At 54.4% G+C, this 17,797-nt stretch overlaps 3 protein-coding genes across 9 annotated transcripts in view; 2 read left to right on the top strand and 1 right to left on the bottom strand.

The window, feature by feature from the left end:
- Positions 1–64: 64 nt before the first annotated feature.
- Positions 65–4,306, bottom strand: COX15 (cytochrome c oxidase assembly factor COX15). 2 transcript variants are annotated; one of them, XR_012674317.1, is made up of 8 exons: positions 3,953–4,306; positions 3,350–3,472; positions 2,938–3,124; positions 2,485–2,652; positions 2,151–2,232; positions 1,668–1,822; positions 473–774; positions 65–363 (listed from the first exon to the last, which is right to left on the bottom strand). XR_012674317.1 is itself a non-coding variant. In XM_075154798.1 (8 exons), the coding sequence occupies exons 1-8, from the start codon at positions 4,273–4,275 to the stop codon at positions 232–234; spliced, it is 1,284 nt and encodes a 427-aa protein (XP_075010899.1). In that variant the 5' UTR covers positions 4,276–4,304; the 3' UTR covers positions 65–231. The 2 variants fall into 2 exon arrangements, 1 of the variants encoding a protein (XP_075010899.1); XM_075154798.1 differs by having other exon boundaries at positions 661–774; positions 3,953–4,304.
- CUTC (cutC copper transporter) lies at positions 4,261–9,282 on the top strand. 4 transcript variants are annotated; one of them, XM_075154799.1, is made up of 9 exons: positions 4,261–4,333; positions 4,651–4,722; positions 4,806–4,865; positions 5,060–5,269; positions 6,550–6,585; positions 7,004–7,137; positions 7,738–7,765; positions 8,169–8,274; positions 8,845–9,282. In XM_075154799.1, the coding sequence occupies exons 2-9, from the start codon at positions 4,653–4,655 to the stop codon at positions 8,954–8,956; spliced, it is 756 nt and encodes a 251-aa protein (XP_075010900.1). In that variant the 5' UTR covers positions 4,261–4,333; positions 4,651–4,652; the 3' UTR covers positions 8,957–9,282. The 4 variants fall into 4 exon arrangements, 3 of the variants coding, with proteins under 3 accessions (XP_075010900.1, XP_075010902.1, XP_075010901.1); XR_012674318.1 differs by lacking the exon at positions 4,261–4,333 and adding an exon at positions 8,438–8,531 and having other exon boundaries at positions 4,564–4,722; XM_075154801.1 differs by lacking the exon at positions 4,261–4,333 and having other exon boundaries at positions 4,564–4,722; positions 8,819–9,282.
- Positions 9,283–9,477: 195 nt separating this feature from the next.
- The window catches only part of ABCC2 (ATP binding cassette subfamily C member 2), a 27,485-nt gene continuing 19,165 nt past the window's right edge, over positions 9,478–17,797 (top strand). For all 3 annotated transcript variants that reach the window (XR_012674316.1, XM_075154789.1, XM_075154790.1), the window contains exons 1-8: positions 9,478–12,504; positions 13,069–13,242; positions 13,717–13,842; positions 14,919–15,053; positions 15,465–15,587; positions 15,929–15,984; positions 16,234–16,465; positions 17,087–17,268. Coding sequence is in view for 2 of the 3 variants with exons in the window: in XM_075154789.1 (XP_075010890.1) it covers positions 12,463–12,504; positions 13,069–13,242; positions 13,717–13,842; positions 14,919–15,053; positions 15,465–15,587; positions 15,929–15,984; positions 16,234–16,465; positions 17,087–17,268 (1,070 nt within the window). In the remaining variant the exon portion in view is untranslated. The remainder of the gene's footprint in view (positions 12,505–13,068; positions 13,243–13,716; positions 13,843–14,918; positions 15,054–15,464; positions 15,588–15,928; positions 15,985–16,233; positions 16,466–17,086; positions 17,269–17,797) is intronic.

Below are 17,797 nucleotides of genomic sequence, written 5' to 3'. Positions count from 1 at the left end.
CGCCGGGCTCCGCACCCCTCCTCACCTCGCTCCGGAAAAGAGGCCAGACAGACACCAGCCGCTCCGTAAAAACTCCTTTATGTTACAACGTTCGCACTTACACCCGCCGCCTCTCCCTGCGTACAGCCCGGCTCGGCGCACATCCCCCCGTGCACCCGGGGTAGGGGGGGGGCTCTGCCGCCTCCGGGCCCAGCGGCACAGCTCCCCGGGGAGGGTTCTCCCTCCGGCGGGTTACTTGGGGACCCGCCGGAGCTCGCTCATGAGCCAGAGCGCCATGCTCAGCAGCGCCAGGGAGCCCGATTGGTGCGTGGCGGCCAGAGGCGTGGGGACATACAGCAGCAGGGTGCTGATGCCCAGGCCCACCTGCCAAGAAGGGAGAAGGGGTAAGAGCAGCTGTAGATGCAGCGTTGATACACATCCCCAGCACAGAGCACGATGTAGAAAGGCCCACGGCCACAGCCAGACTTCCCACCCTCAAATTCAGACTGTGCATGCAGTATGGTGAGGCCCGGGGTCTAGGCAGCTCCACCTCTCAGCTCCAGGCTCGTGGGGCCAGCGCAGATCCAGGCTGGGGACAGCTCTGTCTCATGAACGTGCTACAAAGCACTAGAAGGAGAAAAAAAAAATAAAAAGGGGAGAAAAAAAAAAAAAAGACCGTACCTGCATGCAAGCCACAGCCAATAAGGAAGTCAGTGCCACTCTGGTCCTGCGAGGGAGTGGGATCTTCCGCGAGAAGAGGTACAGTGCTGTGACAGCTGTGACTGAGGCAATTCCCTACAGAAGGGAAGAGAAACAACCACCCTTCAAGAAAAGTTCAGAGGAAATGGGTGCAGTGGCCTTTGGCTGCACCTTCCAAGCAGAAAAACGAAATTCTGCGAGCAGTATTTAACCGTAGAAACATGTTAAAGGCCACGACCAAATCCCGGAGCTCCCACGCCCACCAAGTTAACAACCCTGAAATTTAACTGAAGTTATAGAGAGTTCCATTTTTCTCCAAATTAATGCTTTATTTTCCGATAGCTTTTCCTCATTTCTTCAAGTCATTAGGGATTGTTTCTGCCCTCTCCCCATCTGTCACCTTGACAACTAAAGGTGGAAGCTGTTATCTGGAGAATTGATCTCATTTTCACCACTCAGCTGTAGTTCACCAGCATAACCTTGCCTTGCAGGTCACCCCAGGTGACTCCTCTTCCAAGTCCCTCAATCTTTCTTTTTAGCCTTAGTGATGGCTTAGTCCACAGCAGTGCCGGCAGCGGTATTTAATATCTAGCTTGCTCTAACTAGCTATTTTCACAGGGTGCTACTGGTGTAAAGCAAGTTCAGAAATGCTGAAGGAAGTATTCGATATCAGGATTTCCAAGTTTTACTTCACGCTATGTTCCCAGACATTTCAGTAGCGAGGGCTCCCCTGGTCTGTAGCTCACGTTACGGAAAAGGACACAAAGGAACAAAGTCTGTAACTTGCGCAGGAGGAAGGAGACCACGCTGAAAATAAATAAGAGTGCTAAACTTCCTCTTTCTGCAGAAGCGAATTGGTAACACGCTCTCAGGACCTTCGGACACCCTGGATATCACTCAAGCTGACAGAATGACAGCCCAAAGAGGACAGCTTGGCTGCAGGAGGCAACCGAGAAGCAGCACAGACATAGCAGGAAGACGGCACTTACCAAGATCCTGTGATCAAACTGTACAGTTGTAGGATTCTCAAAGATATTTCTCAGCACAGGGGAGAAGGCAAGGAGATCATCCGGGATCCAGCGCTCCCCCATTTTGGGGAAGGAATTGTACACAAGGCCAGCATCCAGCCCTGCCACAAAGGCACCTGCAATTCCAGAGCAGAAAATGAGACTACCAGAGTAGGCAAAGGTGGCACTCCAGGCTGCACAGCTCTGACTCAAGAGCTCAGCTGGATCCTGAATTTCTTTCAGAAACATGTACAGAGATCACACAGCAACAGGCAGGCTGGAAGGTGCACCTCCACCTGCTCAGGGAAGACCAGTAACGGAGGTTCTCGACTGTCAGCTCCCTGACAGCAATAACGTTTTCCCAGAAAACATGATGGGGTTCCTCACAGTCCCCGCCAGACCAGAAGAAAAACAAGGCAGAGAGGAATGAGCTGCAGATGGGACAGCAGTAAGAAACACTCTTACCTGAAAGAGCAGTAAGAAAAATGAGAGCTGTAGTGCCATGAGCAAATTGTCTCAGGCGAAGGAGCTGATGGGTGTCAGGCAACTGTAAAATACAAAAAAAAAAAAAAAAAAAAAAAAAAAATCAAGGCAAAGCATTTCCAGTGCTGTTTGCAGCAGTTAAGAAAAGCCTTCGCTGCATATATGGACCAAGGGGTTGGCCTGTGTTTTACAGGAGGAATCTAGAGATCACCACACAGCACAGTCACACTTCAGTATCCTCACCCTTCGCATCCCACTCCCAACCCTCTGAATTGACACAACCTGCGCTTTTGACTCCCGACACACCACTCCGTACCTTGTGTCGTGGAAGCAGCAAAGACAGCCCGGTCCACAGGCTAGCAGAGTACAGAACCAGCGCGGAGCCGAGATGTGCTGCGAGACGGTACTGACTGACCCGGGGAATGTCATAAGAGTCTGGCTTCTCTTCCAGCCCGCTCTTCACCATGTACCATCCCAGCAGTCCCTGGCAAAAAACAGAGAGGGGTCAGAACCAGCCCCCCTACGCCGCTATACTGCCCTTCATCAGAAAGAGGGGTCAGTGAATAACCCTTCGTGTCTGTCTCAGCACAGACAGGGCAGCAGCGACTGCTAAGACCAGATAAACATTAGGGTAAAGCAACTTGTTTCCTCCACCTTCAACCAGCTACCAGCACTGACACCCCCCCCAGGCTTTCACAAATCCCACTATCTCAACCGCACTCAACAGGAGATGCTGCCGCTAGTCCCTGCGGCCACAGAGCTCGCTCACCTGGAAGCACACCAGCCCGCAGAGCGCAAGAACGCAGCCCTTCATGGGGTGGCTGAGCCAGCCCTTTCGCCAGAAGTAGGCGGCGGGCAGAATGTAGGCCAAACCCACAACGCGGCCCCACATACGGTGTGAATACTCCATGTACCAAATGAACTTGAACTCTGTCAGCGTCATGTCATGATTCAGGCTGTTGAAGACAGTAAAACAAAGAACCGCTGAGCGTGATGTGGCAGTCCTGTTCCCATGACAAGGGATCATCTTCCTCAGAGAAAGGAAGTGACAGAGAAGGAGCCACCATCAGGCACGCTTTGTGTGCCTTCCCAGTGATGTTAGGAAACATTTCCCTTCCTTGTGTTGCTCAGTCGCAGGAGGGATGCTCCCAGCCCACCGCCTTCCACTTTTGTACACTCACATTTTAAACTCCGGGAACTGCTGGTACTTCTGGAACTCGGCTTCCCACTCTTGTTGCGTTCTCGGCGGTTTCATCTCTTTCACCAGGTGCCAGTCAACCATAGAAAGGCCCGATTCTGTCAGCCTGGGAGCAGAGAGAGACACCAGCAGGCACAATTCACTCCCTGACAGCATGCAGCTCTACTGAGCTGAAACGAGAGCTCTTGGCTGCACTAGACAACCCTTAAACTCACAGTTAGAAATAGGATGGAGATCAGGGAGTCTGTGAGTGATCAACAGACCTAAAATTACCAAAAACGCGCAAAAGAAAGTTATTCCCAGTTGGCATCCACGCACTGCGGACAGCGTCTGTCTGGTACTCCCAGCCCTACCCCACGATGTCCCCTTGCAACCAGGGAGGGAAGACACGAGAGGGGCTCTCACGGGCATACTCGGGGCGGCTGCCAGGCGCGGGAGGCAGCAGCGGCCCGCAGGGACAGCCTAAGTGAGTCACCGGCGGCGGGGGCCGAAGAGCGGCGGGGGCTGCTGCCTCCACACGGCCTCAACCCTGAGCCCCTCGAACGGCCCCAGAGCGGACACGGCCGCGGGGCGCGAACCGGCTCACCTGGTGACACCGCCCAGCACCACGGCACCGGCCACGGCGCCGCTGCAAGCCAGGAGCCATCGCCCCACGGCAGGCGGGGTGGCGGGCGGGGGCACCTGTTGCAGGAGCCGCCGCTGAAGGCACCGCTGCGGAAGGGGGCGGGCGGGGGCCGGCGGGGGGGGGCGGGGGGCCAGGCCCGGTCCCTCAGCAGCGCCGCCGCCCCGCGCGGGCAGCAGGAGCCGGGCGCCGCCGCGCGCCGCACGCAGCATCCCGATTGACCCCGGAAGTGGCGCGCGCCGCCGGAAGCAGAGCGAGCACTTCCGGACACACCTGGGCGTCACCATGACAATCCCCGGCACGTGACCGAGAGCCAGCAGCGACCCCCGCGCGCCGCCAGCGCAGGTGAGGGCGCGTGCGAGGCGGGGGCGGGGCCCGGGCGGCGGCGGGGGGCGGGGCCGCGACGCCGGGGGCGGGGCTTCCGCCGCAGCGCGCGAGCGAGGCGCGCCGGCTCTCTCCCCCCACCCCTCCACCCTCCCGCGCCCGCCCTCGCGCCCGCGGGCGGCGCGGGCCTGGGCCGCGAGGGGGCGAGGCCGGAAGCGGGAGCGAGGGGGCGGGGCCTGCGGCGGAAGTGGGCCGGGGGCGGGGCGGTGGCCGGCGGCGGTGCGGAGCCGGGCGGCCGCCATGGGGCGGGACGGGCTGACGGCGCCGCTCTCCCCCAGGCATGGACGATGGCTTCCTCATGGAGGTGTGCGTGGACTCGGTGGAGTCTGCCGTCAACGCGGAGCGCGGAGGTAAGGCCCGGGGGGCCTCGGGGGGGGGGGGGGGCGGCAGCGGCGGGCCCCGGTGGGGCCGGTTCTGACGTGCCTTTCCGCAGGGGCCGGCCGGATCGAGCTGTGCGCGGGCCTGGTGGAAGGAGGGACCACCCCCAGCATGGGTGAGCCTCGCCCGACCCCGCGGCGGTCCGCGTCCTCCCCTGAGCGGGCTCCCCCTCCCTGGGGGGTCAGCGTGCCCAGCGCTCCTCTCTCCCCTCTGCCTGCGTCCCCCCCGCCCGTGCACCCCTCCCCGCTGTCTCGCCTTGCCTCCCCCGAGAGCTGCGGCAGCTGGTGCTGAGCTGCTTCTCCCCCCCAGGACTCCTGCAGGTGGTGAAGCAGTGCGTGAGGGTCCCCGTCTTCGTGATGATCCGGCCTCGCGGCGGAGATTTCCTCTACTCGGACCGGGAGGTGGAGGTGATGAAAGCCGATATCCGCCTTGCCAAGCTGCACGGGGCCGACGGGCTGGTGTTCGGGGCCCTGACTGAGGACGGGCGCATCGATACAGAGCTCTGCACAGCGTTGCTGGGTAAGAGTGTCTCCAGTCAGAAATGCTGTGCTGAGCTCTGTGCGGCATCTGTGCTGTGGCTGGGGGTGGGAGGTCGGCGCTGCTCTGTCCAATGCTGTGGAAGGAACTGCAGTGTGCTTTGGTCTGCACGTCTTGTCTGTGGTCTTGCCCTCTCTCTCCACCTTCTCCAGTTTCATGTATTGTCATAGTCGTACCTGTGAGGCATTAAATAGATAAGAAGCTTTACAGATCAAGGACCACTGCCCCAAGCAGTTCACGCAGAGTTTGAGGCCACCTGGGACATAATACCAGGGTCTAAGAAGGAGACAGGCTGAGGTGAGCTGCTTTGGGGGCCTCAGGGTATTAAACTGTTGGATTCTCTCCCTTCTTCATTTCGTTTGCCCTTTGTTCTTTTCCTTACATCCCTGCTACAGGTGTCTAGGATATGTCTCTCCTGGACTTTGGCCTTGTGGGTAGCTGGCAACTCATCTTCATTTTTCCCTCTAACACACCCAATGAGAAAAGATATAGAGAGGTGGAAACATATAAAAAGCTACTGAAGCTGCAGTGGGAAATTGTTAGTCCAGACCCCTAACACGTAGAGAGAAAGAGTATTTGCTTCTACATTTTTCTGTGAGCTACAGCCAAAGCTAAAGAGGGCTGGGCCTTTCCCTGCTGATGTGGTGCCGCAGTTCTCATATGAAGGTGAATGTGCTGTAGAGAGTACAGCAAAAGGGAGGGGTTTTACCAGGATTTGCCTCCACTAGAGCAATGAGGTGCTCTGCTGGAACCAGCGTTTCCAGGGCAGGAGGCAGTTGGATTTCTTTTCATAGAATTAAATAACCTTTGCCCATTAAATAGAGCCCCACTAGTGAAGTTTGTTGTGGTCTGAGATAGAGCAGAAATTACTGGTAGTGAAAGAAATCGCAAAAATCAACTCTCCTGCTTCCAAAGAGCACTGGTCCTGTCCCTTCCCCAGGGAGATGAGACAACTTTCCTGCTTCCTTCCTGCAGAGCAAGACATCTCTGGTGGGAGTGAGGGTTCTGCATGATCCAGATGAGATGGGGGATTTTGATGTTACTCATAAAAACAAAGGTTTGTTCTTCCTCAGAGGGCAGAAGAACTCTTCCGTGCCAAAGAGGAGCAGCTGTGTTGTTTCCAGCAAGTACTGGGAGTCTTCTGAGCTCCCCAGGAGTGGCCCAACAAGCCTTTGCCCACTTTGATCTCATGCGCTTTTCTGGTTCTAGCACAAGGGACTCTCTGTGCCAGCCCTGACTGACCGTATGTCTTCTTATTGCAGCCGTGTGCCGTCCCCTGCCAGTCACATTTCACCGAGGTGAGTCGCCTGGGTCAGTGGCCCTGGCAGGGACCCTGCTGCCAGGGGAAGGTGGGGCTGGCAGGGAGCTGGGCTTTACATGCTTTGGTCGTTCTTTGGAGGGGGGAAGCTCTCTATGCTGTGCCAGAGCGGACTGTGGCTGGGCTGTTCCCCCACGAGGGGAAAGGTCCAGGGGGTCCAGGCTTGGGGGATGTGTCACTGCCCTGTGTGGAGAGGAGGTGTCTGAGGAGCTGAGCATGGTGGCCCTGCCACTGCTGCGAGGGGGACATTATAGTCAAGAGCTGTGGCTCCCCTCGGGGGTGGCCAGCTGTGAGAAGGACCCTTCCTGTCATTGGCTCCTGGGCTCCTGAGCTGGCTGGGGGACAGGGCTTGAGCACGGTGAGCTAGTGATTTCTGAGCTGTTGTGTTGGTCTCTCAGCCTTTGACATGGTGCACGACCCTCTGGTGGCATTGGAGACCCTGATTTCTCTTGGGTTTGAGCGGGTGTTGACAAGTGGCTGTGACAGCTCAGCGCTGGAAGGATTGTCCTTAATTAAGAGACTTGCGGAACAGGTAAGTGTTCCCTGTGCTCCCCTGGGTTACTGTGGCTGCTTCCTGGGCATTGCCTGGAGGCAGCTCCTTTATGGTAGCCCTCGTTTCTGTAAGGGAACTTCTGTCAAGGAGCACTTGCACTTCTTGTCTGGCTTGGCCTTAATCTGTTTTCCCAAGTCCACGTGGGCTGGACCCCGAAGTCTCCCACAGCAAAGACCTGTTGGGTTGTTCTTGCTCGCAGACTGGGAGGAGGGCGGTGAGAGTTGGTTTCAGCAGCTGGTGTGATTAGCCCACGTAAACAGGAAAGCGAGGTCCCTGCTGGGGTCTCACAGTTGCTGTTAGGGAAATGCAACAGACGTACCTGAGAGGTACCCAGGTGGGATAGAGAGGTAGCAGGAAATGGTGACAAGTTGGCTTAACTGTAACTGCAGATTCTTTTCCACTTTTCCTTGTAAAACATGAATAGTACAAAAAAGATGGGTGATAGTGCACGAATCATAAGGCATGGTGACATCCATGAGCTTGTGGAAGGCGCTGTGTGTAAGATTTCTTTGCCGCCCCACAAATGCACGTGCGGATGTAGTGCTGAGCAGTATCACTAACGTGTTATTCTTCTTTCAGGCGAAGGGCAGAATTGTGGTGGTGCCAGGTAATGCTTTTTTGTCATCTGTAATAGGTCCTGTAGTCCCTAGCCCCTGCTCCCTAGCCTCTTGCCCTGGCATGCGCTGTCTGATCTGGTTTTCTGAGCCAGGTCCCCAGGAGGAGGAGCTCCTGCCCTGGTGCGAGTAAAGGCCACGCAGCCAGCTGGGGATGGCAGAGCCCTGCAGCTGCTGCGCACTGGAGCATTTGGGGACAGCTCTAGATCTGTGGGAGAGCGTGAGCCAAGGCTTCTCCTGTCTCTTTTCACGTGCCCAGATCTCCGTTGTCCCAAGGGCTGTCTTTTCCCTTCAGTGTAGATGGCGCTTGTCCCTTACGGTGTAGGTCCCGGGGTGATGTCAGGTCTGGGACAGTGCCATCTGCGCTGTGTGTGACATCGGGACTCTTCCCACCAGGGGGTGGCATCACAGAGCGCAACCTGCAGAGGATTCTGGAAGGCTCCACTGCTTCTGAGTTTCACTGCTCTGCTCGCTCAGCCCGGGACTCGGGGATGAAGTTCAGGTAACTGATTATGTATTTTTATTTTTTAGCAAAACTACACAAGGGAAAAGCTGGATTAATGTGAACGTGAGTTTATAGAACAGGCATAAATTTCAGACAGCTTCCTGGGTGCTAATTGCACTCTTGTGGTTGGGATCATGATGCCTGGCTCTGTATTCTGCAGTGTATGAATCCAGCGGTGCTCATCATCTGGACACGAGCTCCAGGCAGAACCGGACTCTTGGGGCATTTCTTCGGCTACTGCTGCCCTAGGGCTTGTGAGTGCATTCGGGAAGGCAGGTTCTGGTGTAGTTGCCTTAGACCTTCAACACCAGTGTGTAGGATTTGGGAGGCCAGTGGGATGTGCCTCTGAGGAATGGCTTACATTTGTCCACAGGTCTGCACTGGGTTTCTGTTGATGCTGTTGTTTCTTTGGATTATTCTTCTTTCTGTTACTGTCTGATCTTTGGTTTGGGTGGTACCAGCAGTTCTCTGGCCATTGCCAACACTAGGGCAAATAGTGGTTTTTTTTTAAGTGTGTCTTACTCATCTGTATCACCTGCAGATAGTAACCAGTGATTTTCCTGACAGAAATCCGAACGTTGCCATGGGAGCGTCCTTCTCTGCCCCTGAATACTCCATAAAGGTGGCAGATGTGGCCAAAGTGAGGACCCTGAACGCGATCGCAAAGAACATTCTGTAGTGGAAGGCACCATGCTGGGACAAGAGCGCTGAGACTCCAGGGTCTTCCCTGCCACATGGACAGATGGGTACTGCTTCCGTCCTCAGGCTGCAGAGGATGTGAGCTAGGTGATGAAGCCTGACATCTCTTCCCTTGGCTTCCCCTGAATGACCAGTCCCTGGCCTGGAAACTTACGTTGGCCATTTTAAATAAAAGGACTCATTCCCAGATGTTGCAGCAACAAGCTGTTCGGCAGTATTTGGGAGGAAGGGAGCTGAGCAAGTAGGGGGACTGAATTGTGTAGCACTGCATGTGATTGTCAAATAAACACTGCAGCTGCCCCCCTCTTGCTGTGCTTTTTAAAAATTTATCTATATTTTACAGGTAAGACTGATCTGTGTTGCATGGCCTGAATTAATCAGGCCGCTATTGCACTGGAGGAGAGTACCATCGCATCTAGAATGCCAGGGAGGGAAACGTCATGGCCACAGCTGGAAAACAAGGCCGCCTGTGGTCAGCCAGTAGGATAGCTGGGGATTAGCAACGCAGCAGCTGCTAGGTAGAGAGAAGCACATTGATATGTCGAGGTAATGAACACATTGAGTTCTAATGGGAAGGAGCTTCCAACTACCTGACTGATTAGGTGAGGTGGTTGTGAGGCATCCTGGGCTGTGGGCCGTGAGTGGGGGTGGGTGTATGATGGGTGGGGTGGGTGTATGATGAGATTCCTTGGGAGGACAAGGTGCTTTTTCTCAGGGACTTTCCAGGTCCTTTTCCCAACAGGAAGCACAAACTGCTTGTTCTCCAGACAGTGCTCGGGTGAATGTGCCTGTTGGGTTATTGCTGCCTGGTTAGAATTGAAGCCTTAGACTCATTTCAGTTACCCTGCAAAATACCCAATGAAAGATCTGAACAGTGTCAGAGTGGTCTGTTAAGAGTAGAGACCCAGAGATAAAGCCCCTTTATTCTTGCTGCCTGCTCTTCTCTAAAAGATCCACAAAGCTGAAGAGAATCCCCCTGACAGCAGAGATAGCGGACCTTCGTAGGAAGGAGAAAACAGGGTTCAGATTTGTCTGCCCATCTTGGCAATAGCATACAGCCTGTGAGGATGTACGAGAAAATGTAATATTTGACAAGGTGGCAGCACCTTTTGTCACCTTAAACAGAATCAGCTTATTGAAAACCTATAACCAAGACTAACTATGTATCTTCAGCATAAAGGGTACATCCAGCTTTTCACATGGGTCCATCAGAAGTATCAGTGTCTCCCAAAACACACCTTGGGAACGTATGTGGTAGTTCTCAGCATAGGAGCTGGGAAGGGAATGGCTGCTTAGCGCTGGTGTCAGAGCCTGCTTCAGCAGATGTGCAGGCAGTAGGAAGGATCCAAATTCAGAAGAAGAAATGATTAAATTTGTGGTTGTAGTCAATATAGTTCAGAATACCTGATTTAGGAGTTCATGGCTTATGTTGTGAGATTTCATGAGTCATGGTGACTATTAAGAAACCAGTAGCTCAATTAACATGAATTTTCTGCTGACACAGCCCCCCCGGCATCATAAACACATAGTTTGGTTCTTTCCTTTTGTGTAAAGTTTTTTTTAAAAAAAAAGGAAAGAAAAAAAGGCTTTTGAACTCATGTGGGGTTACAGCATAACAAAGCGGAGAAACAAACCCTTCAGAAACAGAGATAAGCAGTGAGGCCTGCACTAATTTGTAGATTGCCTTGCAGAAGCCTCTGTCCTGGACCAGACCCTGTGTGAGACAGGCATGAAGCAATGCCTAATTTTGAAAACTTAAGTTATAAGATGATGGACAACAGATGGGTAAAGGCAGGGAAGCACAGGGAAACGGTGTGGTGGTGTTGGCCAAAGAGGTCTTACCTCTTTGATTAGCTTGGTCCCAGTGAGCATTTTCTGGGTATTGTAGTGAAGGAAGCTTTATGGAAGGAGCTGAAGGACAGTGAGGTGGCTTTGTGCGTTTTCAGGAGGAGCATGGAGCATGTCCCAGGTATAAGGGTAGAGAAAGCGGGGGCGTGCCTGCTTTGAACATTAAAGATAGCTGGCATCCTGTGCTGAGCAGAGCACTTCAACTCCAAATGAGAGACCAAAGACAGGGTGAGGGTGGGCTGTGACATGTACTGAAAACCGAGACAAGCGATGGGACAGAGCATTAAATAGGGAGGTGTTACGAGCAAGTAGTTCCCTTGGCAGCAGCGCTCCAGGTGGGTATGAGCAAGGCCAGAGGATACCTGTGCCAGCGAGCAGAAAGAAGAATCACGTCAGCACTCTGGAGGGAGAAGAGCTGGGGGAGTGACTGCTCCATTCATTTATTTCTTATCCATTGTATCAGATTGCTGCTCTCAGCAGCAGTGTATTGGTTCTGGCCTGGAGGACCTAGCACTAGGGGCGGCTTTATTTACAAAAACAAGTGGATTTAATCAGACAAGCCAATAATAATTAACCAGTGAGTTAGACATTGAACCTTCCTCTAGTGTTGATGGTAAGGGGGTTGTTCCTAAGCAATTACTCATTGTATCACCTTTGACTTCTGAGCCATCTACTAACTCCATGAACAATGAGACAGCAGAATCCTTGCAGTCACTCTACCGTCCCCTTTTACTTACCCTGCAAACGCACGCATGATAAAGCAAATTCAGTTCCAGCCTTAGAGTAGCACCGTCCCCACCTGCCCCACCACCTTTCGAAGCAGCAGGGTGGTGATTTACTGGCAGTCACCCTCCTCAGGAATGGTCCTCTGGCTGTCTCCGATGTTGGGGGTTGCCTTAGAATGAAGATTCAAAGTCTCTTTTGGGTGTTGCGGTCAGCCAGCTGCTGTAACTTGCAGACAGCACCGAGGTGTGGAAAAGGGAGAAGCAAAAGGAAGAGCTGGGAAAGTCTCCAGACTCTGCAGGCCAAAGGTAGTTGGTAAAAGGAACCCGGATCCCGGGGACTCAGGAAGACCACTGCAGCATGTGGTCACCTCAGCTGCCAGATGCTGCAAGTTCCCAGGCCTGGAGCACTGCTGGTGTCACGTGCTGGGTGGCACATGAGGACAAGGGTACTGTCTTCTTTGGCTCCTGAGGGACCAGCCTTTGCTGGACTTTTTGGCAGCATTCAGCAGGCTTGTTCTGGCAGGAGAGGTCTGTTGCACCAAAATAGTGTCTTTAGTGGGTCCATACGAGCTTGTCTCTGTCGGTGTGCACTGTGGTTTCTGAGCAATGGCCGTGGTGTCCTGCAGTGACTCTGTGACAGTGGCTGCCCTGCATCTCCCCTTTGATGTCTTTCTTGGGTCTTCCTCTCCTCCCTTCCCCAAAGCCCATGCAGTTTCCAAAGCCCTTTTGGTCACTGCTTTGGTCTGTGGTGTTGTGCAATAGCACCAAGTTAACAATTAACTGCGTGTCATCAGGGATTTTGTCCCAACATCACTTGAGGGGGTGTGGTGAATTTTGTCCCAAGCATCCACCCAGGAGTCTCACAGCCAGGCAGAGCGAGGGGAAGGAGCTGCCGTCTCTTCTCCCCTGAGCCATGTCGGCAGCCCTGGAGGAGTTCTGCGGCTCCGTCTTTTGGGTGAGTGGCTGCATCACCCCATCACCCGTTCTTGGGGTAGGACGCTCAGTGGAAAGGGAGAGCAGTAGGTCCCAAGGCTCACAGCTTGTTCAGCCGGTGGAACCCAACTGCCAGCGGTCGGCAGAGGTTCTGGTGTTTATCCAGGACTGCCATGGCACTGAGCGCTGTGCACTGCCTGCGTGGTATCCACAAGACAACGATGCAAATGACAGTTCCCTGAGCGAGCCCTGTCCTGTTTTAGCCCCGCTGTCCAGCTGGGAACGCAGGACACCCTGCACGGACCTCTTGGGGAATGATTTGGGTCCAGCTGCTGCAGCTGGCTTAGCTCCAGCAAGGGGTGGTTATGGGGGAGGCCCTCCCAGGTTCAGATGGGTAGGGGGGCATCGCCTGGGACCTTGGCTGAGTGCTGAAATGCTCAGCCAGGAAGGTGGGTGTTGAGGAGGGGGGTGCGATGGGGTGGAGCAGGGTGGGCAGGAGCTATAGGAGTGCTGGCTCTTGTGCTGTGAGTCAGGTGAGGGTCAAGCCATCCCAAGTGACTTGGCTGTCTGTCCTTGCTGCCCCCAGAATGCCTCCTACCTTGCTCGGCCGGATGCCGACCTGCCCGTGTGCTTCCAGCAGACTGTGCTGGTCTGGGTCCCCCTTGGCTTCTTCTGGATTTTGGCTCTGTGGCAGCTTCTGCCCATGTGCAAATCCAGAGCCAAGAAATCATCTGTGACCAAACTCTACATCATCAAACAGGTAGAGTGGGGCTGAGGGAGCACAGAGGGCAGGCTGGAGCAGCCTGGGATGGAGGGGTGGAAAGCTTCTGGGCTGGAGTCAGGTGTGGGATGGAGAGATGAGAAACATAGGAGAGAAGGAGCAATGGGCTAGGGCACTACCTGGGACAGAAATGTAAAGGGGGGCCCAGGATGAGGCATATCTAGGACAGAGGGGATAACAGGGCTGGGATGCACTGGGAGGGAGGGCAGAGGTGTGTACTGGGGCATCTTGTGGGCTGTTATCTTCCAAGCTTAAAATGATGGCAGAGCTCCTGTGGAAGTGTTGCAGCTTCACAGGGCCCTAGAAAGCTCTCCCAGGCCAGGTTTGGGTTGGAAAGGGTGTAACAGTATATGGGACACAGTGCTTTTATGTCCAGCTGTGTTGTCTCCCAGTGGTTCCCAACGCCCACGATGGGCTGGGTCTCCCCTCATGGCTGCTCCCCTCTCCCCGCAGGCGCTGGCTACCTTGCTGATGCTGACGGCAGTGGCGGAGTTGGCCCTGGCATTTGTAGAGGACACAGAGCAGGACCCCCTGCCAGCTGTCCAGTACACAAACCCCAGCCTGTACATCGCCACCTGGGTAAGGGGTCAGCTGGTAAACGTGCTGTGCGTCACCAAAGAGACAGGGTGTGGGACCGTGGGGCCAAGCCGCAGAAGACTTCCCATAGCACAGAGATCAGCTGGAAGCCGTGTCCACGAGGGACGCGTAGCCTGGAGGTTGGGTAGGGACTAGCCCTGAACGTGTGCGGGTGGTGCACAAGGGCGACGGGTTGAGGGCAGGTGTCTGGTTGTACAGTGCTCCCTCCTTTTATCCTTAAAGCTGGGATAGATGCTATGCCTGTGAGCACAGCTGAGCTTTCTGGCAGAAGCCTTAGTAGCAGCAGTATGGGTTTCACAGGACTGATTGCACAGCGTGAACGTCAGACCATGGCTTGCTGCTCTGATGTCTCACAGCTTCCCATGAGTTGCGGCTCAGTTTTGTGCAGAGTCGAGAAGTGCCACAGGCTACCCAGGCAGAGGAGGAAGCTGAGGACATAGGGGCTATTAGCTTGGTGGAATATCTGCATGGAAGTTGCAGATATCTTGCATGAGATATGGGATATTCTAACAGTCTTAACAAAGCCGTAACGCTTAAGAGCTACACTTAAAAGCAAAAGTAATACTCCAATTTGCTTTCCTTCGTATTTTATAATGTAATTTAGTATCACATGCAGAATTAATGTGAGATTATAAGCCAAGGGGACTGCCCAGAGAGGCTGCACTGTTGGGTCTCTGATCTGGCTTTAATTATAGGTCTGGAGGCAATATGCGGGACACGGGGTGTGACTTCTCACAGCTGAGAATCTGGGTGAGAACAGCTAAAAAGAGAAACAGTGCCCTGCTGTAATGTCAGGGTGTCTTCAGACGTTGCTTTTCCTGGGAGGAGCCTGATCTTATGTCTTCCTGAAATAAACCTTTACCCTGTGCAATTAACTCCTAAGCTTATGTAGGGTTGGCAGTAACCTCGGGCACTGGGAGCTCAGTGTCTTCAAGGCAGAGAATCCCAGCAGATCACATGTGCTGGCGTCCCAGAACACATGCTCCAAAGGCACGTTTAGAGCCCAGACCTAGTCCTGCAGCTCTACCTGAACCTCTGACTGATTTTCTATCCCCCAGCTCCTGGTCCTGCTGATCCACGATGCGCGACGCTTCTGCTTGTGCAGAGACTCGGGGATACTTTTCTGCTTCTGGACACTGTCCCTGCTCTGTGGGATATTGCCATTCCAGTCGCTCCTCCGGAAAGCCCTGCAGGTTGGGTTTGGCAGGAAGCTTTGTTCTGTCTTGCTCTGTCCCCAAAGAAGGTCCCTTCAGACTTCATCTCTTGACAAGCTCTCAGTGGTATCACTGAGGGTCCCAGCTGCCCTAGGGACCTTGGAGAACCAGAAAAGACCGGAGAAGGAATGGCTCTTTGAATTCATCCTGTCTCTTTGGGGAGGCATAAGCTCTCCAGTACCAATTTCTCCCCTTATGGACTTACGGGAGGAGGTCAGGGAGAAGCCGGGAGGAGTGGCGAAGGGAAGCTGAGCCAGGACCCAGAGCGAGTTTTGCACTGCCCTGTTGGACTCAGCCATGTTCACTGTCCTGGGAATGGATCTTGTCTCTGAGTGCCAGGTGGCCTTGAGACAAGCCCCATCAGTTACCCTGGGCTCTCCATTCCTGCAGGCACCAATCTCCGATGTGCCACGGTTTGTCCTTTTCTTCATCTCCTATGGTCTCCAGCTGCTGCTCTTTCTTGTCTCGGGCTTCTCAGATGTTGCCCCAGAAACAAAGGAAATCAGGAAGAAGGTGCGAGGTTCATGCGGGAGTGGGCTCGGGGCTCAGGGTACCACATCCCGGCTGGCATTGCGCGGGGCAGGGTGGGCTCCATGCAGAGACTCCTCCTGGCCCCTGTGGGAGGGAAGATCTGAAGGCTTCAGCAAGGGGCACAGCAAGAGCTGGAGTCTGCAGCCTAGGGCATCTGCATGTGGGGGCTGCTTCTGGCTGCGAGATGGGGTTACTGGGGCTGGAGCTGGCACAGTTTGAAACTCCTGGGATTCTTTAATGTCTGGGGGTGCTGAGTCAACTCTTGTCAACGCCACCCCTCAGCATCAACGATCTCCTGGTACCCACTTTGCTTTGTACCCTAGAACCCAGAGGTGACAGCCTCCTTCCTGAGCTCCATCACCTTTGAATGGTACACCAGGTGAGCAGGGCTCCGCGAGAGGCTGGGCTGGTGAAATGCGGGGGTGCTTTAGAGCTGGGCCAGTGCTGTTTCGGGGACCCTGCAGCACAGGCTGCTTGGAGTTAGTCGTGAGAGGCACCGCATTCGGTGCAGCCTGTGCAGCCTGAGCTCAGGGCCAGGCTGGGTGTGAAGGCTCTGCATTTGCAGCGAGGACTCTCCCTCGGGTGTAGTGTGGGAGACTTGCTGAGTGGAGATTTCTCTGCCCTACAGCATGGTTTTCAAGGGCTATCGCAAGCCCTTGGAGATAGAGGATATCTGGGAATTGAAAGGCAAAGACAAGACGCAGGCTATTTACGCTGTTTTGGAGAAGAACATGAAGACTGCAGTGAGGAAGGCCCAAGCAGAACTGGAGAAACGGAAACGTAAAAAAAGACGCCAGGAAGGTGACCCAGACCACGGGAACAACATGAGCAAGGCCCAGAGCCAAGACATCCTGGTGCTGGTAAATCCCTTCCTACTCTTGGCCTTGCATGGGAGTGAGAGATCCAGGTCCAGCCTTGGGGAGTAGGGTCACCTCACCTCCCTGCAGCCCCCTTTGCTGCGTTTTCCTCTCTTTGATTCTGCAGGGGTATGGGCAAAGATGAGGGAACCCATGACAGGGTCTTCCCTGTCCTCAGCAGATCCCCATGTTTTGAGAGACCAAGAAAGTCTCCATCCTTCTGCCCTACAGAAGGATAGGAACCACCCTCAAGTCTGCAGTACAAGCAGCTCCCTTATCTCTGTCTTTCCCTACACCAGATACCTCCCAGCAACGAGATCGGAGTGAACATCACTCTGTGATCACCCCTGGCCTCAGATTCTTCCTGGGGTGCCTGATTTTTGGCCTGAGATGTTCAGGCTGGTCTGGGGTTTGCAACAATTGTCTTTGGCGCACAGGAGAGGTGTTAGTACTGGGGGTGTATGACATGAGCAAGATCAGCGAGAGGGAACATGACGGGAGGTAAAGCTAAGGCTTCATTCAGGATACCTGATCTGAGGTCTGTGGTGCTGCCTTGGAAGCATCCTTTCAGGTGCAGGAAGCCTGCACAACCAGCTTCTTTACTTCTGGTGGGCTTCCCTCTAGGAGGAGAAGCAGCCAAAGAGGAAGAAGAAGGGAGACAAAGGGGACTCCGGCCCTCGCAAGGATTTCCCCAGGGGTTGGTTGGTGAAAACCCTGTGCAAGACCTTCTGGCAGAACCTCCTGTTATCGGTGGCTTTCAAGCTGGTGCATGATGGACTTGTGTTTGTCAGCCCTCAGCTGCTGAAGTGAGTGCTTTCTCTCTGTCCTTGTCCGTGCCCTGTCCTGGCTTCGCACCCAGCCCCACCACCTGCCTACATGCACTGCATCCAACCCCACCATCTCCATATGTGTACCTCTCCCAGCCTCACACCCTGGGGACTTTCTGTGCCCTCACCAAAGGTGTGAGAATGTGTTTAATGAAGAACTGATCTGAGCTGGCTGCCAGCTCTTACGGGTGATATCTTGCTCCCTGCTCCCTACATCCTTTGTTATGCAGTCCTGCTCCCTCCCTGGAGACAGTCCTGGCTCTTCTTTGGGGCCCTTCATGAGTCAGTCCAGCTCAGCCCAACAGGACCTGCCTGGTTTGTTTTGCAGAGCTGCACAGTCTCTGTGGATGATCTGACATTAGTGACCCACTGCTGTGTGTGAAATGCAGTCTCCTTGGCAGAACACCCAGCAGAACAGGGGTCCCCAGCTTGCTGAGCGTCGAGCCAGCTGTCTGGGGCAGGGTCTCTGTCACTGCTTTCGTGAGGATGCTCTCCCTGCGTTGGTTTG

Source organism: Calonectris borealis, chromosome 7 (genome assembly GCF_964195595.1).
Source record: "Calonectris borealis chromosome 7, bCalBor7.hap1.2, whole genome shotgun sequence".
Classification (NCBI taxonomy): Eukaryota; Metazoa; Chordata; class Aves; order Procellariiformes; family Procellariidae; genus Calonectris; species Calonectris borealis.
This window is presented reverse-complemented; position numbering and strand designations above follow the sequence as displayed.